This window comes from Carya illinoinensis, chromosome 1, assembly GCF_018687715.1.
Source record: "Carya illinoinensis cultivar Pawnee chromosome 1, C.illinoinensisPawnee_v1, whole genome shotgun sequence".
Lineage (NCBI taxonomy): Eukaryota > Viridiplantae > Streptophyta > Magnoliopsida > Fagales > Juglandaceae > Carya > Carya illinoinensis.
The window spans coordinates 49460319-49477949 of NC_056752.1; the positions used below are offsets into that span (position 1 = coordinate 49460319).

General features: G+C 35.4%; 3 protein-coding genes across 3 annotated transcripts; 2 read left to right on the forward strand and 1 right to left on the reverse strand.

Annotated features, from left to right (window-relative positions):
* Positions 1-1988: 1988 nt before the first annotated feature.
* Positions 1989-3672, forward strand: LOC122300796 (protein FAR1-RELATED SEQUENCE 5-like). Its single transcript, XM_043111689.1, has 4 exons — positions 1989-2037; positions 2189-3082; positions 3202-3374; positions 3505-3672. The coding sequence occupies exons 1-4, from the start codon at positions 1989-1991 to the stop codon at positions 3670-3672; spliced, it is 1284 nt and encodes a 427-aa protein (XP_042967623.1).
* Positions 3673-9043: 5371 nt separating this feature from the next.
* On the forward strand, positions 9044-10990 carry LOC122280846 (protein ELF4-LIKE 4). The gene is made up of 2 exons (XM_043091913.1): positions 9044-9340; positions 10363-10990. Exon 2 carries the CDS (start codon positions 10402-10404, stop codon positions 10744-10746), a length of 345 nt encoding a protein of 114 aa, XP_042947847.1. The 5' UTR covers positions 9044-9340; positions 10363-10401; the 3' UTR covers positions 10747-10990.
* A 3335-nt stretch (positions 10991-14325) lies between these two features.
* On the reverse strand, positions 14326-17564 carry LOC122280855. Its single transcript, XM_043091923.1, has 9 exons — positions 17310-17564; positions 17136-17219; positions 16997-17058; positions 16686-16781; positions 16506-16583; positions 16297-16359; positions 16028-16201; positions 15268-15363; positions 14326-14889 (listed from the first exon to the last, which is right to left on the reverse strand). The coding sequence occupies exons 1-9, from the start codon at positions 17527-17529 to the stop codon at positions 14806-14808; spliced, it is 957 nt and encodes a 318-aa protein (XP_042947857.1). The 5' UTR covers positions 17530-17564; the 3' UTR covers positions 14326-14805.
* Between the last annotated feature and the right edge of the window lie 67 nt (positions 17565-17631).

The window sequence follows — 17631 nt, forward strand, 5'->3', positions numbered from 1 at the left end:
ATTTATTTATTTTTAATTATGCTGACTGAATAAAAATAAAACCAATGAAGAGCATCTAAAATTAGAAACTTTTATTATCATATATTGCTGCTAAATTTGGTCAATCAACTTGATTCCTTATTTCTCAATTTGGTAAATGAGAAATTGTTTTAGTTGCACTATATAGAAGAGTGAGGGGACTATGTCTTGGTCAGTGAGATGATTGGAAGATTTAATGTTTCCAGTGCAAAAGATTGTATACTAGTGTATTATTTTTAACCCTAACATAATATATAGTGCTTAAATGGGACGAGATAAATGCACTAATTGCATAATGCTTATGGTTGATTGGAGTTTAAATCCGTTCCATAAGTCTACTGAAATTGAGATGCAACCAAATATTATTATATAATGACCATGCAAATGTTCTCGGCAGTATGAGTATACTAAGAATCTGGCTCAAAGTTCATATTTACCTTTTTGAGATAGGTTTTTATGATGATAATTGTTGGCATTTGTGTTTCACACATAAGGGGAATACCATGACTAATAGCTTGAAAATTGAGTATTTGATGTATTGTTGTTTGTTGCTAATATTTTTTTCCAGAAAAATTGAAAAAGAAAATAAAATCTTGGCTTCCAACATTCAGGTTTTAACTCAAATGAGAAAAGGTGTGGAAATTGATTAGTATATACTGTTATCATTTTATTGCACTTCAACTACCTCAGTGAGATTTAAGCTATAAAATTAACAAATAAACAGGTTAACGAACCAAGCTAGCATACTTTATTTGATGAAATCCCAATATTGTTATAAATGGAAACCAGATTTTTTGTTCCCTTTATTAATAGCAATAAAAATAAATGGAAACCTAAAACAACATTGATTATTTAGTTCTTGCAGTTTAGGTTTAAATTTTAAATAACTTATATTATTTATTTATTTTTCTTAAAGGGCAGCAAAACGCAAGTGTTCCATTTCAACCTGGGATGGAACCGGCAAGGCCATTTTTCACTACTAGCTCTGCGACCAGCGAAAGATTTGGTGAAGAAATTAGACCCGATTGTGATGAAACTGAAGCAGCATGTACTGCCGATATTGTTGATGAAGAATATCGCCCAGATAGAGCAGATGATTTTGTAACTCAACCTGTTTCCCCCGGTACACCACATGTAGTCACATCGTCAGATGGTGGTGATGATATCATTGAGGAGCCGAAGTCAGGGATGGAGTTCAATACGTTTGAAGATCTGTTGGTCTATTATAAACAGTATGCAAAAAGTAGTGGGTTTGGGGTGATGACACAAAGGAGTGAGAGGGCTGATGATCAAAGTGTCAGATATGTCACCCTTGGTTGTGCACGTGGAGGGAAGGCCCGGATTAAGAGTTCCAATCCGGCGAACCCACGTCCGACGGGCAAGACTGACTGTAAGGCCCGGATTAATGCACTAAGAATTGAGAGAAAGATGTGGTTGACAACAGTGAATAACGCACATAATCATGTAATCAGCCCACAGAAATCCCGCTTCTTTCGGTGTAATCGAGAAGTTAGTGAGACCGTTAAAAGAGTCCTAGACACAAATGACTTAGCTGGCATCCGAATGAACAAGAGTTACGGATCTCTTGTGGTTGGCGCAGGTGGCTTTGAGAATCTCCCATTTTTAGAAAAGGATTGTCGCAATTACATCGAGAAAGCCCGACATCTGTGACTTGGTGCAGGTGGAGCTGGAGCACTTCGTGATTATTTTATGAGGATGCAGTTTAAGAATAACGGCTTTTTTGCATTGATGGATTTAGACGATGACGGGCGGTTAAAAAATGTTTTTTGGGCCGATCCACGTAGTCGGGCAGCCTATAAGTATTTTGGTGATGTCGTGACATTCGACACCACATATCTGACTAATAGGTATGGGATGCCCTTTGCACCATTTGTTGGTGTCAACCATCACGGGCAGTCGATTCTGTTGGGAGCTGGATTGATTTCCAGTGAGGACACGGCGACATTTACATGGCTGTTCCAAACCTGGTTGCAGTGTATGGATGGAATAGCTCCGAAGGTTATTATTACTGATCAAGACAGAGCAATGAAAAATGCCATTGCTATTGTCTTTCCTGAAGCGCGACATAGATTTTGCCTATGACATATACTTAAGAAAGTCCCCGAGAAGCTTGGATCATATGCGACATACCTACTTGGGTTGAAAACAGAGCTGATGAAATGTGTGTACGACACACAGACGATTGAGGAGTTTGAAAATTGTTGGGCTGGGTTTATTAATACATACGACTTACATGATAATGCATGGTTGACAAGTTTATACATTGAGCGTGAGCATTGGGTACCGGTTTTCCTGAAAGAGCACTTTTGGGCTGGAATGAGTACAACCCAGCGCAGCGAGAGTATGAATGCGTTTTTTGACAGTTATTTCCATTCAAAGACAAACTTGAAAGAGTTTGTAGACCAGTTTGACAATGTATTGAAGAAAAAGATTGAAAATGAAAATCAGGCGGAATTCCAATCATTCAGCGGCACCATTCCTTGCGTATCAAGATCTCCAATTGAAAAGAAATTTCAAGAGCTGTACACCAACAATAAATTTAAGGAAGTCCAACAGCAAGTAATCGGTCTGATTGATTTGGAAATATCTCTACAGGCATCTGATGGTGTAAATAGGAGGTACTTGGTAGAAGATGAAGTCCGTATTCAGGAGTTCACAAAACAGGTTACATATTCAGTGGAGTTTACTGTGGATGACTGCAATGCCAAGTGTTCATGTGGGTTATTTCAGATGAGAGGGATACTGTGTAGGCATATTTTGGCTGCATTCAAAGCTAATGGTATAAAGTCATTGCCAAACCAGTACATTTTAGATCGATGGAGGAAGGACATCAAGAGGAGATACACGTTGATCCGAAGTAGCTACAATGCAGGGGATCAGATTGCAAACGGTAATAGACACACAATCCTGTTGAATTTGTGTTATGAGATGATAGATTATGCGGTGGATTCAGATGAGCAATTTGAAGATGCAAAGAAAAGGATTGAGGAGATGACTGTTACATATCGTCAGAACCGGCGCCCCTTATCTAGTACCCAAACAGGTTCGAGCTCGATGTACCTTTTCACTTGTGGATTTTCTCAAGTGAAAAATCTGCGTATTTTGGTCACAATTTGTATAATTATTCATTTTTGTACTATTTAACATCTCCTTACCATAAAGGATGTACGACAAGTCAGACTGCAGTTGGTGGGTCCCAACAAGTTAAGAGTCCAGTTATTGTCAGAGGGAAAGGAAGACCCCCATCTCTTAGAAGAGCATCTATGATGGAGATAGACATGAGGAAGCTTAAAGCCAAACAGAAGAAAACGCAAGTTGGAGGAAAGCGCAAACAGGTGCGTCGATTTGACCTATTTGGGGTGCAACAATAAATCGTAATAACTTTTTGAGTTAGGGTTTCAGGTTCAGAAATGGCTTTATTTGTAAACTTTTATTCATGTCGATGTTTTTTTTATTAATTGTTAGCGAGATGAGAGGGATACGGGATCCATGGGCACGTCCATGACTTTGTTTGATGAGAGGGATACAGCACCCATGCTCACTCGAAGGAATTTATTTGGGCCATCAGAAGTAGACCTCACCCATCCTGTTCAACTGCAGGTAGTAGAACATAATGCACTTTTTGGCTACTAGTTTAATGCTTTATTAAAAGTATGAATCGTGATTAGAAAGTTTATGGTGGATACAACAAGTTCTAGATCATTCTGTGGAGTTTAACAGTATTGGAACCACGCAACCTCATCCCATACTTTCCAGTCAAGAAAGTGTAAGCTTTGTGGATTTTTTTAATTTACATATCACTTGTAATATTTTCGCGAGATTTAATTTCGCGGACTTTTGTTGATCAGATATTTTTTGATTGGATGGACCACAACCGGAGCTCTTTGGGTGGAGATAGGTCACAAGAGTTTGACTAAACTCTTTCATGATGTGAGGCCAGGATTTTCTGTACATAATGTAATTATGTATGTGGATATCAAAGTTGGATTATTTGGTGTATTTTTGTGTGGCAAGGAGTAGGTGATTTGCCAAAATCACCTACTCAAATTTGTGTTATTTGATGTGATGGAAACAGTGGGTATAAACTGCAGTTTTAATTATGTCAATATTACAGGTCATAAAGAATTTCAGTGGATTATTTAGATGAGGTTATCTCAATTTAGATGAGGTACTGAAGAGTTTGTATCAAAAACAACGTGATACAAACTGTGAATGACCCTTACAGGTCATGCAGAAATTCCGTTTAACAAAAAAGCTGTGAATGACCCTTATTATTTGGTGCAGTAGTCGTGGTTGTTGGGCAGGTGCAGTAATCGTGCTTGCAAATCTGCGTATATGTTGATGCAGATGTGAATGGTAATATTTTGGTTTAAGAGTTTGTTTCAACATATGACTTTTGATGGTGCGCTGTTGTATACACGGTTAGGCCCGAATGCCATGATTGCCAAAACTGGGATCATTTGAATGGCAACGACACCACATATCTTGGTCATTTTAAGACTCCTACTACTATGGAGATACCAGAAATTGAAATCAATTTGAAATGCCAAAGATGTTTTACAATCTTCTAAACTGCTCAGTCCAAAAACAAACATAATAAACATCTGGATCACCTCCATTACTTAGTCATAAATCACTTGCAGTTATAACCCAAATGGTCACAGGTTCAGTACACCTCACTACAACATTGATGTGAGGCCATAATGACCAACACGTTAATACATCAAAATTACCAATATTCCAAAAGTGTGAATGTTCTCCAAACAATCTTGGAGATCAACAGTACATAAAATGAGATACTAGTGGTTAAACAAATATTCAGTGGAGCTACATCAGTCGTAGCATTGGCCGAGATTCATACACAGACACTGGATACATCAAAATTACACCACAAACTATTACTAAAAAAAACCAAGTCAGGATTAATACATTGAAGACTCCCTTGTACTTCTTCTCCAATGCATTGAATTTGACTTGCTCGATGCGTAGCCGCTCATTAAGTACTCTGTCGTGCCTCCGTTCAGCTAACTCCAGTGTCATTTTACAGCAACTGTTCTGCTCACTTTGAATATCAATCCACTCAAAAAAGTCACATTGTTTTTTCATCTTATAGTTTGGACAGTTGAAAAATCTTCTACCAAAAGAGTTCGCTTTTCCAGAAATCCTTAGCTTCGCTTGGGAGCCACAATAGCAAAGTGGTCTCTCCAAACTTGACCCGGACTGAGAAGCAGAACTCATTTGCTATCATGGATATTGTATGTAAACGACCCCACAGATCAGTATTTTATAAGTATATATAACATAAACTGGTTAAGAACTGAAAATCAAACAGTAGATATGTGCATGGGATAAGAAATATAAACTGCAGTTTGAGAATGCCATGAAAACAAATAATTCAAAGGAGTTTTTTCAAATCCCAAACAGGTTAAACAAAAAGATCTATAGAAATATCAATACACAAGTGTAAGCTGTTTTATCAAATCCCAACATGCATAAACATGATATTATCAAAGCCCAATATATAAATACAGAGAGATATCACCATGGTTTATACATAAATACACATCCAGATATTATCAAAGCCCAAATATGCATAAACAGAGAGACATCACCATGGTTTATACATAAATACACACAGAGAGATATTATCAAAGCCCAAATATGCATAAACAGAGAGACATCACCATGAATTATACATAACTACACATCCAATGATATTATCAAAGCCCAATATGCATAAACAGAGAGACATCACCATGGATTATACATAACTACACATCCAGTGATATTATCAAAGCCCAATATGCATACAGTGATATTATCAAAGCCCAATATATAAATACAGAGAGATATCACCATGGTTTATACATAAATACACAAAAAGAGATATTATCAAAGCCCAAATATGCATAAACAGAGAGACATCACCATGGTTTATACATAAATACACACAGAGAGATATTATCAAAGCCCAAATATGCATAAACAGATAGACATCGCCATGAATTATACATAACTACACATCCAGTGATATTATCAAAGCCCAATATGCATAAACAGAGAGACATCACCATGGATTATACATAACTACACATCCAGTGATATTATCAAAGCCCAATATGCATACAGTGATATTATCAAAGCCCAATATATAAATACAGAGAGATATCACCATGGTTTATACATAAATACACAAAAAGAGATATTATCAAAGCCCAAATATGCATAAACAGAGAGACATCACCATGGTTTATACATAAATACACACAGAGAGATATTATCAAAGCCCAAATATGCATAAACAGATAGACATCACCATGAATTATACATAACTACACATCCAGTGATATTATCAAAGCCCAATATGCATAAACAGAGAGACATCACCATGGATTATACATAACTACACATCCAGTGATATTATCAAAGCCCAATATGCATACAGTGATATTATCAAAGCCCAATATATAAATACAGAGAGATATCACCATGGTTTATACATAAATACACAAAAAGAGATATTATCAAAGCCCAAATATGCATAAACAGAGAGACATCACCATGGTTTATACATAAATACACACAGAGAGATATTATCAAAGCCCAAATATGCATAAACAGATAGACATCACCATGAGTTATACATAACTACACATCCAGTGATATTATCAAAGCCCAATATGCATAAACAGAGAGACATCACCATGGATTATACATAACTACACATCCAGTGATATTATCAAAGCCCAATATGCATACAGTGATATTATCAAAGCCTAATATATAAATACAGAGAGATATCACCATGGTTTATACATAAATACACAAAAAGAGATATTATCAAAGCCCAAATATGCATAAACAGAGAGACATCACCATGGTTTATACATAAATACACACAGAGAGATATTATCAAAGCCCAAATATGCATAAACAGATAGACATCACCATGAATTATACATAACTACACATCCAGTGATATTATCAAAGCCCAATATGCATAAACAGAGAGACATCACCATGAATTATACATAACTACACATCCAGTGATATTATCAAAGCCCAATATGCATAAACAGAGAGACATCACCATGGATTATACATAACTACACATCCAGTGATATTATCAAAGCCCAATATGCATACAATGATATTATCAAAGCCCAATATATAAATACAGAGAGATATCACCATGGTTTATACATAAATACACAAAAAGAGATATTATCAAAGCCCAAATATGCATAAAACAGAGAGATGTAAGGGGAAATACATAACTACACTACGAGATTATTGCACAAATACAGTAATATAAAATTAGCAAATAACCTGGACAGTTTCTGGATAAAGGTTTAGGGTTAGATCTAGGCTGCACAGAGTATTTTGGTTTCGGTCTTTGGGAAGAGTTAGGGAAATCGCGTTCGATTTGAGTTAGGGTTTTGCAAATGGTTAGGGTTAGGGTTAGGTTAGGGTAAGATCTGGGCTGGTTAGGGTTTGGGAAAAATTAGGGTTAGGGTAAGATCTGGGCTGGGAAAAATTAGGGTTAGGGTTTGGGAAAAATTAGGGTTAGGGTTACATATTTCGTGGTTAGGGCTAGGGTTTTGCAAATGGGAGAACCTCGGTCAACGCCGGCACTTCTCAGTCCGCCGGACTCGAGCTATCCTTCGGAGATCACGATGGACTCGAGAATTCGAAGGGACTGAATCGACAGAGGAGCGATACGGAATGTGAGATATCACAGAGAGAGAGGGAGAAGTAGAGGGAAACGAGAGAATGGAAACGATTGAAGGCAAACGAGAGAAGGAGAGAGAGAGCGAGAGGGAAAGGAGAGAAGGGACTGAATCGAGGGCAAACTCGAGAAGGAGAGAGAGAGCGAGAGGGAAATGAGAGGAGGGACTCAAACGAGACGGCGAACTGGAGAAGGAGAGAGAGAGCGAGAGGGAAATGAGGGAAGGGGGTGAATCGAGAGGGAAAACAACTTCGTGGGGTCAAAACGGTGCGTCTTCGATTTAATCCACGTGGCCGATGGGGTCAAAACGGTGCGTCTTCGATTTAATCCACGTGGCCGAGCCGCTTACAAGCCGTTTACTCAAAACGACTGCATCCAGAGTTTTCCATATTTTTTAGGAGTGTCGCAGATTCACAATATTATATTTATAAAAAATGCTAAAGTCACCAATATTTGGGTTCCGATTCGATAAAATAATTTTTATTATTATTTAATGATCAAGAAAATATTTTTTAATAATATTTTATTTTTAAAAAATATATATAAAAATATAAAAAATATTTTAATTCTTATCCGATCTCGTGCTGTTCTATATTTATAATTTTTTTTCTTGATAAGTCAATTATTGAAAATATTAAAAATTAAAAAAATTAATAAAAAACTTCATTTTACTAAAAATACATATGACACAATTTATATAAATGCATTAAATACTTAAAAAATATTGTTAAATTTATTTTGAAGCATCTACCTCTCTTTTCATCTAAATTAATTATAAGATTCAAACAAGAATTCCCCCATATCCAAATATAGCAAATTTTCTTTTCGGATCAAGCAAAGTTTGTAGACACCACACATAGCTATAACTTAAATTTTAGCTCGTTTGTTTTCGTAACGCGTTTTATTTTATATAATTATTATATAAAATAAAAATTTTAATTTTTTAATTTTTAAAATAATATTATTATTAAAAATATATATTTTATTTAATTTTTAACTTTTATTTAATTTCATTTTATTTGAATATAAAAACGAACGATGCAATTTCTTGAAAATAAACACACTAGGGTCAATTTGGTAATACCATATCCACTTACCAAGTACGGACCCCAGATCCAACGCTTCTAGTATGACAAATAACTGCACATGAACAGCCAGGATCATCTCCAAATACTGGGCCCCACTTATATACAATGCACAGCGAAAACATGCTCTGTTCTGCACAACATACAAATCTTCTCCTCATCAGACAGTGAATGAACCTCAAGTACTGCATCTGTGAAGCAAACGAGGACGTAGAAATATCTGATTATCTATTCCTCTAAGCTAGAGAGAGAGAGAGAGAGAGAGAGAGAGAGGCTCTTGGCGTGCAGTGCCTGCGTCGTGTACTGTCAATAAAATCTCGGCACAGACTCTCTTATGCTTCTTCCATGATTTCAGGGCCTCCTTCGAGCGGCTCAGAACGGGATTTGATTCCCTTCCCATTTATACTTTTCTCGAGAGAAAAAGAGCCGTTTTCTTGAGAAAATCTTTTATCTCTCTCTCCCTCCTGAAACGTTACATGCTTTCAAGGTAAGAGGAAGAGAATGCGTACGATGTTGTTTTTTTCTTTTCAGTGTGGAATTTTTTTTAATGTGGATTTATGCTTGCACTTCTCTCTACCTGGGTTAAGAAAGACCTCCCTTTTTTCTTCTGTGAATTCCAATGCTTTTGGTGTGTTTTGATTTTACAATTCAGATTTCTATGGAGATATCTTCCTTATATGCCTCAAATCAAAACACTGGCTTTTTTTTCCTCTTACCGAGAAAAAATTACACGAATTTAAAAATCTTTCTATTTAAAAAAAAAAAAAAAAGCTTGTTCTTCTGTTTACGATTTGCAATTCTGGGTATCAATCTTAGTTCTTTTTAACGTTGTTTTCTGCAGAAAACAGGAAGCTTTTCTGCAACATTTTGTTTTTTCCGCAGTTTTGACATAATTTAATCCCTTTAAAAAAATTCTTTGAGAGGACTTCTCTTCTAAGCTGTGTGGCATTGACTTGGTATTTGGGGTCGTTCAAATTCTTTTCCACTTTGAAATCAGAGCATGGGAATTTTTTTTTTTTTTTGCAGAAACAAAAAGAAAAGACTGCTTTTTGTGGAAAAAGAGGTCTTCTTTTACGTACCAAACTAATGCCCATCTCTGATTTTCTACTTTCTACATGATCTCTTGTGCTCCACTTTTCTAAGCTACTGTTTGGTTGCGGAGAAAACGGAGGAAATTAAGTTTAGAAATAAATTTTGAATGTTATGGTTTCTGTAGGTTTCCCTGGTATTACATATTACACAGATGAGATCAAGCCACATTCTTCCTAGGCATAACTGGGTTTGGGATAGTTTCAATGGGATTCTGAGTAGCGGAAATTTTATTTTATTTTTTTCCAACCAATGAGAGGCTAAACAATTATCCCATGTTTGCTTTTTACTTCTTCTCTCCCCTAAAATTTATGCAGAAACTAAATGCAAATATGGTAATCCATTAAATTTCAAAGTCTTTAAGCTTGTCTCTTGCTTTATTCTTTTTCTGTTTTCATTTGGCTGTTGTTTCTGATGCAGGCCCGGGGCTGGTTTCGATTGAATTAAAGTGTAATTGAAATGGAAGGTGATATATCTTCAGGCATAGGAAATGGAACCCAAGTAGATAGCAAGGTTTTGCAGGCATTTCAGAAGAACTTTGTGCAAGTCCAGGACATTTTGGACCAGAACAGGTTGCTAATCAATGAAATCAATCAAAACCATGAGTCAAAGATCCCTGATAACTTGAGCCGAAACGTGGGCTTGATTAGAGAGCTAAATAACAATATCAGAAGGGTTGTGGATCTCTATGCCGATCTTTCGAGCTCTTTTACCAAGTCAGTGGATGCTTCATCAGAAGGAGAATCGGGTGGGAGTTTTAAATCCAATGGAAAAGCCAGTCAGAAGAGAATTAGGTCCGGATAATTGATTTTGTTGAGCTTTTTGTATCACCGCTGCACGCTTTCATTGTGGAACAAGAATGAGTATTTCAGTACCCGAAGGAAAGGATATGATGAGATTGTCTTACTCTTCTATAGTTCTATGTCAGTTAAAATGTGTTTGAGGCTTTATGCTTCAGTTTAATTCTCCCAATTTTCTTTGAAATTGCATTTTCTGTAGTTTTGATAGAAGGATTACTTCAATAAGAACGTGCCAAATTTGCAACTAATATTCTGTGTAACTTCTCTAATGCATTGGATTAAACCATTCTTCTGTTCTTAAATCTTGAAGTTTGATACCAATACTGAATCACTGATTATTTGGGTATGATAGGCTGGGTAGTTTTAATATTTCTTTCTTCACTTGCTCCATTTTTTAATTGTTTATTGTTAGGGTAATTGGATCGGCACCGTGTGGCATCAATCATTGGTCAGTAGAACCTAGTTTGATTGCTAAAAAGTGGCTAATTTAATTTTTGGAGCATAAAGCTTCCACTTATCTTTTAGATTATCTGAATGAATGGCCTTCTGATTTTGGTACAAGTAAATTGATTTCATCATCATTTTCTGATCCATGATCTGCTTTTGATGGAGACTTTGAATGGCCCACTTTATTCTTTTCCCATGTTTGTCAAAAGGAACTCCTTGTAGTGCCCTTACCTGGTTGAGGATTGTGGTGGAGGGTTGGTATATACTTTTACTTTTACCCCCCAAAATGGCAAGATCTCAGTAATTAGAGCTAATAGCATGCAATTCTGCAGCGATGCTGAGAATTTTTACATTTTGGGTTGAAGAGGCAACTGAAGAAAGAAATTTGGATGATATGTATTTGTTTGTATCCAAATGTCTTTAGTTTGGAATCTCGTGTAGTTGATTGGTATTTTCTTGACTAATATTTTGTCCTACTTAATGGCATTCTCTTGGGATATTCCTAATGTGAAAACGATGGATTAAGGAATTGCAATTATACAGAGGAAAGTGGGAGCTTGGTTAGTTTAAAAGAAAGCAAGGCCCAATGATTTTTTGAAGAGATTGAATTGGTAGGACTTGCTTGTCCTTTATTTAGATTCTTTGCTTTGTACACACTGATTTTATATCCTCCCGAAGTTTTTAATGTTGTGAAAATGCCTTTAACATTTCATTTTCTCCCCCAACACGCTTATCTCCACACAGAATTTGATTCTGCTTTTTGTTGGTGGACCCGGAAACTTCAAATCACTCCCCTTCTTGTTTTTGTTTGTTTGTTTTCTTTGCAAATATTTTATTGGCTTTGAGATATGGTTGGGAGGCCCATGTGAGTGACTTGCTTTCCGTGTGCACTGGCCTTTCTTATTCAGAATTTGACCATAAGAAATGATATTTGTAATATTTAGGTTCATTTTCTTTGAAAATAATTATTAAATTAATCATCCTCATGAAAAAAAATATTTTTTTAGTAGTGAATTTTTTTTTTAAATAAATGTACGGAAATTACATATCTTAAAACTGTATATGACTTTATTCTTTGATCATAGATGAACTACCTAGCTTTCTTTCCACAGTTAGGTACCATTTGGATAATGAATTGAAATTAAAAGTGAAAGCTGAATAAAATATTATTAAAATAATATTTTTTAATATTATTATTCTTTTAAAAATTGAAAATTTTGAATTATTTCTTATATTTTATGTAAAAATTTGAAAAAATTGTAATATAAGATGAGACGAAACACTTTCACTAATAGGGGCCTAAGAGCATTAGCATTGGTTTATTCATTTTTATCTTGATTTTTAAATTTGAATAATATGCCTTTAAATTCATCTACATTGACTTATACATCTCTAAATTTTTGCAAAGCTATGAATGGTGATTCTTTAAGTTTGAAAAATCACTTTTCACTCTTCAAACATTTATTTTAATGTTTTTTTCTCTCATATCCATTAAAATCAATTTTGTGAAATTTGTATTAAGATGATTTTGATATATAAAATTTCTATTAAGTTGATGATACAAAGTGTTTTTTAGTACATATTAATATTTATTGATAAATTGATCATTTTGATATATGAAATTAGTAATATTTAGATATATGAAATTGGTATTTTTGAACACGTGATGTTAATTGTAAAATCTATAAAAAATAACAATTTTAAGGAAAAATAATAATAATAATTTTTTATTATTTAGTTTAAAGATACATAATCCAATGTGTGAGTTTTTCTTGATATGCAAAATTAATTTTTAAAATATATAATTTTAAATATGCATACAGAAAAACCAATGTTAGTGTTTTTATAGCTTAAGTGGAATGAGTAATACAAATCAAATGGAAACAGGTGGTGTATGCATTGTGCTTGGATGTATCCACGTTTTATGATAGAAGTTGTTTTATTAAAATAAAGTTAAATATAAAATTAGTTGCCATGGTTGGTCTTAAAATCAAATTCATGTGATTTTTGTTTGTCTTTTTACTCCTTATGATTCTAAGATCGATCGAATTCATACATTTGTCAGACATTTGTTAATAAACTATTACATACACTTAACATATATAACATGCCACACGCAATAAAACTTATAACTTGAAAAAATATAAATATAAACGATTTAAAAATATTAAATAAAAAGACAGGAAACCCGAGTGGGAGGTGATCGGGTAGATAACATTTTTTTAGTTGAAACTAATTTATAAAAGAAGTATCTGGATTTTTTATTAACCGAAATTGATTTTAGTTGACACACTTTTCAAACACATCCAACATTAAAAGACCATGAAAATTATTTAAAAAATTCTTTTTTAAAAGCAAAACAATCAAAGCCTAACATTGAAATGCAGTTCAACTCGACAGATCGCAGAAGCACGAAGGTTTGATGAATTGTTGGCTTAATGAATAATGAGTATGCTTTGGTTAATGTAATCTCTGAAGTTCCAAAATTTTTGGGATGCTAGATGGTATGAGAAATAATATTTGCAAATGTCGTGTAATTTTTTTCTTTAAATAAATAAATAAATACTCGGTTTATATAAAAAAAATTAATCTTTAATAATAGAGTATACCGTTTTTTTAAAATAATTATACTGTATGCTTGTACACTTCCCATACTTTACGATGATATCAAGCATATTTTACAGCAATAGCATCACATGTGCTTAAATCCCGTTTTACTTCAATTGCGGGAGAAAATTAGTAAGGACGAACGTTTTATTTGGAGAGAACAAGATATTGGCGGTGACAGAAATCTGGGGAATCGCAACTCTTGCTGATAAGGTCCTTATCAAATTGTGACCACACGTAGTGCTGGAATCCGACAAGAAATGTAACTCTTGTTGCCGTACACACACTTTTTCTTCCGTGTTTCTTTTCCCTTCTACACTGTTGATTATTGGAAGAGCATGTGGGTACCTCCATCCAAAGTTCCTCATCCACATTTCTGAGAAAATTCTGGAAATTCTTGGGACGTTAATCTTACCCTCATTGGAGATACTTCTTATCACTACTCAATGTTAGTTATTTACTATTAATATTTTCAGAAACCAAGTATGGTATAAATCATCGCAAAAAGAAGAAGAAGAAGCAGAAGAAAGAAAGAAAGAAAGCATCAGAATTCAGACATAATTGTAATCCAGTGTCTCCACAATCTCCACATTATAGTTGCAAGAGATTACCTCTCGAGTCTCGTGCTTTCGTTTTTAGGACTGTCATGTCACATGTGATGATGATAAAGAACGTAAAGAAACTCGATGACAAGATCATGATTCATGATTTCTCAGACACATGAGGGACGCATTTAAGTTTAAATAAGAAAAAGAAAAAGGTTGACGTAGCCTGCTAGATGTTGTGCGGTTGGCTTTGACAGCTACTTGAAACCAGAAATTTAGCACAAGTCCTTTTGGTGTTTTCTGAATCGTCACTCTTACCGATTGTGAATGAATAGGTATGCAGCTCTGTTCAAAACAAACTCGCTTTTACACCCTTTTATTCTCATGCAAACCACTCCATGAGAGCATTACCAGAGAAGTCAAAATAAACGAGTGGCACGCCTTTGTACGTTGTTTGGGTGTGATTACTGAAGCTGCTGGTCTGCTTTCTCCATCAAATTAGCCAAACGATTTTGCCAATCTGAAACCTTCTCGTCTCCATTGATCACCTATTGCCACAAGAATAAGAGAACAGTACTTGAAAACTCTGTTAAAGAGAAATGACCAAGAAAATGACATGCTTAAAATAAACTAATATGGGGTTGTTTATAAATGGGTCAATGTCGTATTCTGCAGTTTATATCTTGTTTTATATGCCACTTGGTGGTGGTTTTTTTTTTCTTTTTATTCCATGGCAATGACTCGATTTTTTTTGTTTCATTGTACTTCTAAAGTTAGCGTGTGTTGGGCAGGAACCTAGGACAAACCGTCGGTTCACCTCATGCAACATGGTAGACGGGATTAGTTCAACTAGTTCATATGTCAAAAGAAAATCGCCAACAAATCAGCTTCACTGAATGGAGTTGGATGTGTAAATGTTTACCAACCTCAAACATGAATCCTCTCTGTGGGACTGCCTCAACAGCTTCCACACAAATAAAGGCAGCATCCTCCTTGCTAAGATTCCCCCGTGCAGCACTACCCTGTCATGAAGAGTAGTGAATGAAGTTCGGTACTAAAGAAATCAAGCAGACCTTACTACTGTTATCTTTGTAGGGTAATTTTGTTTCTATCTTCTCAATGCTTGTCAATTCTGTAAAATTCTCAGTTGGAATTAAAACTTCGAGGGCCCATGAGATAATATTGATCAAACAGGTTTGATAAGATGAATCATCCTTTAAGAATTTGTTTCCATGCATCAAAATGACACTATATTCAAACCAGAAAAAGAAGAGCACGCTGTACAATTCGTTATATTTGCATCTAATATGAGAATGTTTTGCCCGCCCGCTTGCTTATGGACAAGAGCTAAAATACTTTTGGACATTGATACTAAATTACTTTGACACGTACAATCAGTTTTTTGTTTAGAAACTAGACGCTCTTATGATTCTTAACATTCATCATTTGAGCACAAAAAGTAAATATAATGACGTCCAAAAACAAGAAACAGCATGGTAAGAAGTACTAAGTTTGCATGAGACTGGAAAATGTGCAGCCCCGTCCTGCATACAATATGCAAGCTTTCCTCCAGAATCAGTCATATTATTTATTTTCCAATCAATTGGTCAGTTTAAGTACTCTGAAGCTGAGTACCAGAGGTTTGATTCTATCTTGTAACTTGAGAAAGGAGAGGAGTAATAATACCTCTTCAAAGCTAAAACCTTGCTGTCCACCTGGAGTGCTTTGTAAGGACCCGGCCCTAATGATGGTGTAAGGGATTCCTGAGGTCCTCAGCATCGATTCATCTTGCTCAGCCAATTTCCGTGCATTGCTTTTCATGAGAGCTTGAACGCCACCAGCACCTCTATAAGCAGACAACTGCAACCTTGTAAAACCACGATAATAAACAAGCATTTACTTGAATGGTTACCTTTTCGTATTTACACAAGCACCCCTGAGACACAGAGAGATACCTGAGATAAGAGAATTACATGTTGAACCCCTTTCAAGCCCCCAACATTTGATAAGAAACCTTCCTGAAAAACATCGAAAAATAATACTTGGGAAGATGTAGATAGGCAAGATGACCTTAGATAACTAGGAATGCCCCAAAACAAATTAATTTAGAAGCAAATAGCTATGCACAATCAAACTGTTGAAGTTACAATCGAGATATGCATACATTCGGGCATATTATTGTGCGAACTCCTCTTAGAGCTCTCTTTAGAAATGGTCTGTCACTTGCATCTCCAGACATTGACTGCACACAACACCAAAAACGAGAACCGGTATTCTTCATACGAAAAACAAAAGAAAGATTAAGAAATGTGACTGCCAAATTGCCAAAAAAGAATCCACCCACCTCAACATAAGTTCCAAAGGCTTCAAGGGCAGCCCGCTTATCCTTCACTAGTGCTTTAACCCGAGTTCTTTTGACAATCAAGGACAATATTACCATCTATAGAAGCTAGATAGCACAAGGTTCAGAATTCATTTACTGTAAGCCAATTAAGAGCTCTGTACACTACCAAGCAAGAAACTACTCCTATGATGGCATTTCCTAAAAACGAAAATCAAAATGCGGATAAGATGGCATTTTTCAAGTGGTATTTTGAACCTCCTAAGTTCATCCAAATAGATAACGTTATTTATGCCACTCACAGCAAAACACACCTGGCCTATTTCGCTATCTCCATCAGTAACCAAAACCGCATCTCTAACTTCTTCCTCTTCTTCTGTCTTTCAAATAAATAATTGAGTTTTCTTTCAAATCACAGAGACAAAAACTAAAAAAATATTATTTATAGACTACCTAATTGATCATCTTCTTCAACAATGGATGCATCTTTTGGGAGAATCTCGGGTGCTCCATACCATTTCCTTAACTTGGGACCCCCTATACAAACACACAGGCAGGCATCACAAAGGGGAGTGTTAACCATGTTTTTTGATTTGTAAGATAGATAGGAGCTCATAGAAAGAGTACCTTCGATGTAATCAAGAATTTGATCCATAAAACCGAGTTTCTTCTTGGCCGAGCAACGACCGAGTGCACGCTTTTCGATGTCGAATTTGAAAGAAGAACACGAGCTTTGATAATGGTGAAATAGAGACCTGGTTTTGAGAAAGAGAGAGGAAGGAATAATGACGGTAGTAGTACTCGTGCCCGCCATTGATAGACCCTTTCGTTGATCTCGTCCAACCATCTCCTTCCCGCAATAACCAGAATAACTAGAAGATAACTTTTAGCTCATTTCCTTTTTCGCACTAAAAAGACTAGATATTTACATAGGATGCCATTTACGAAA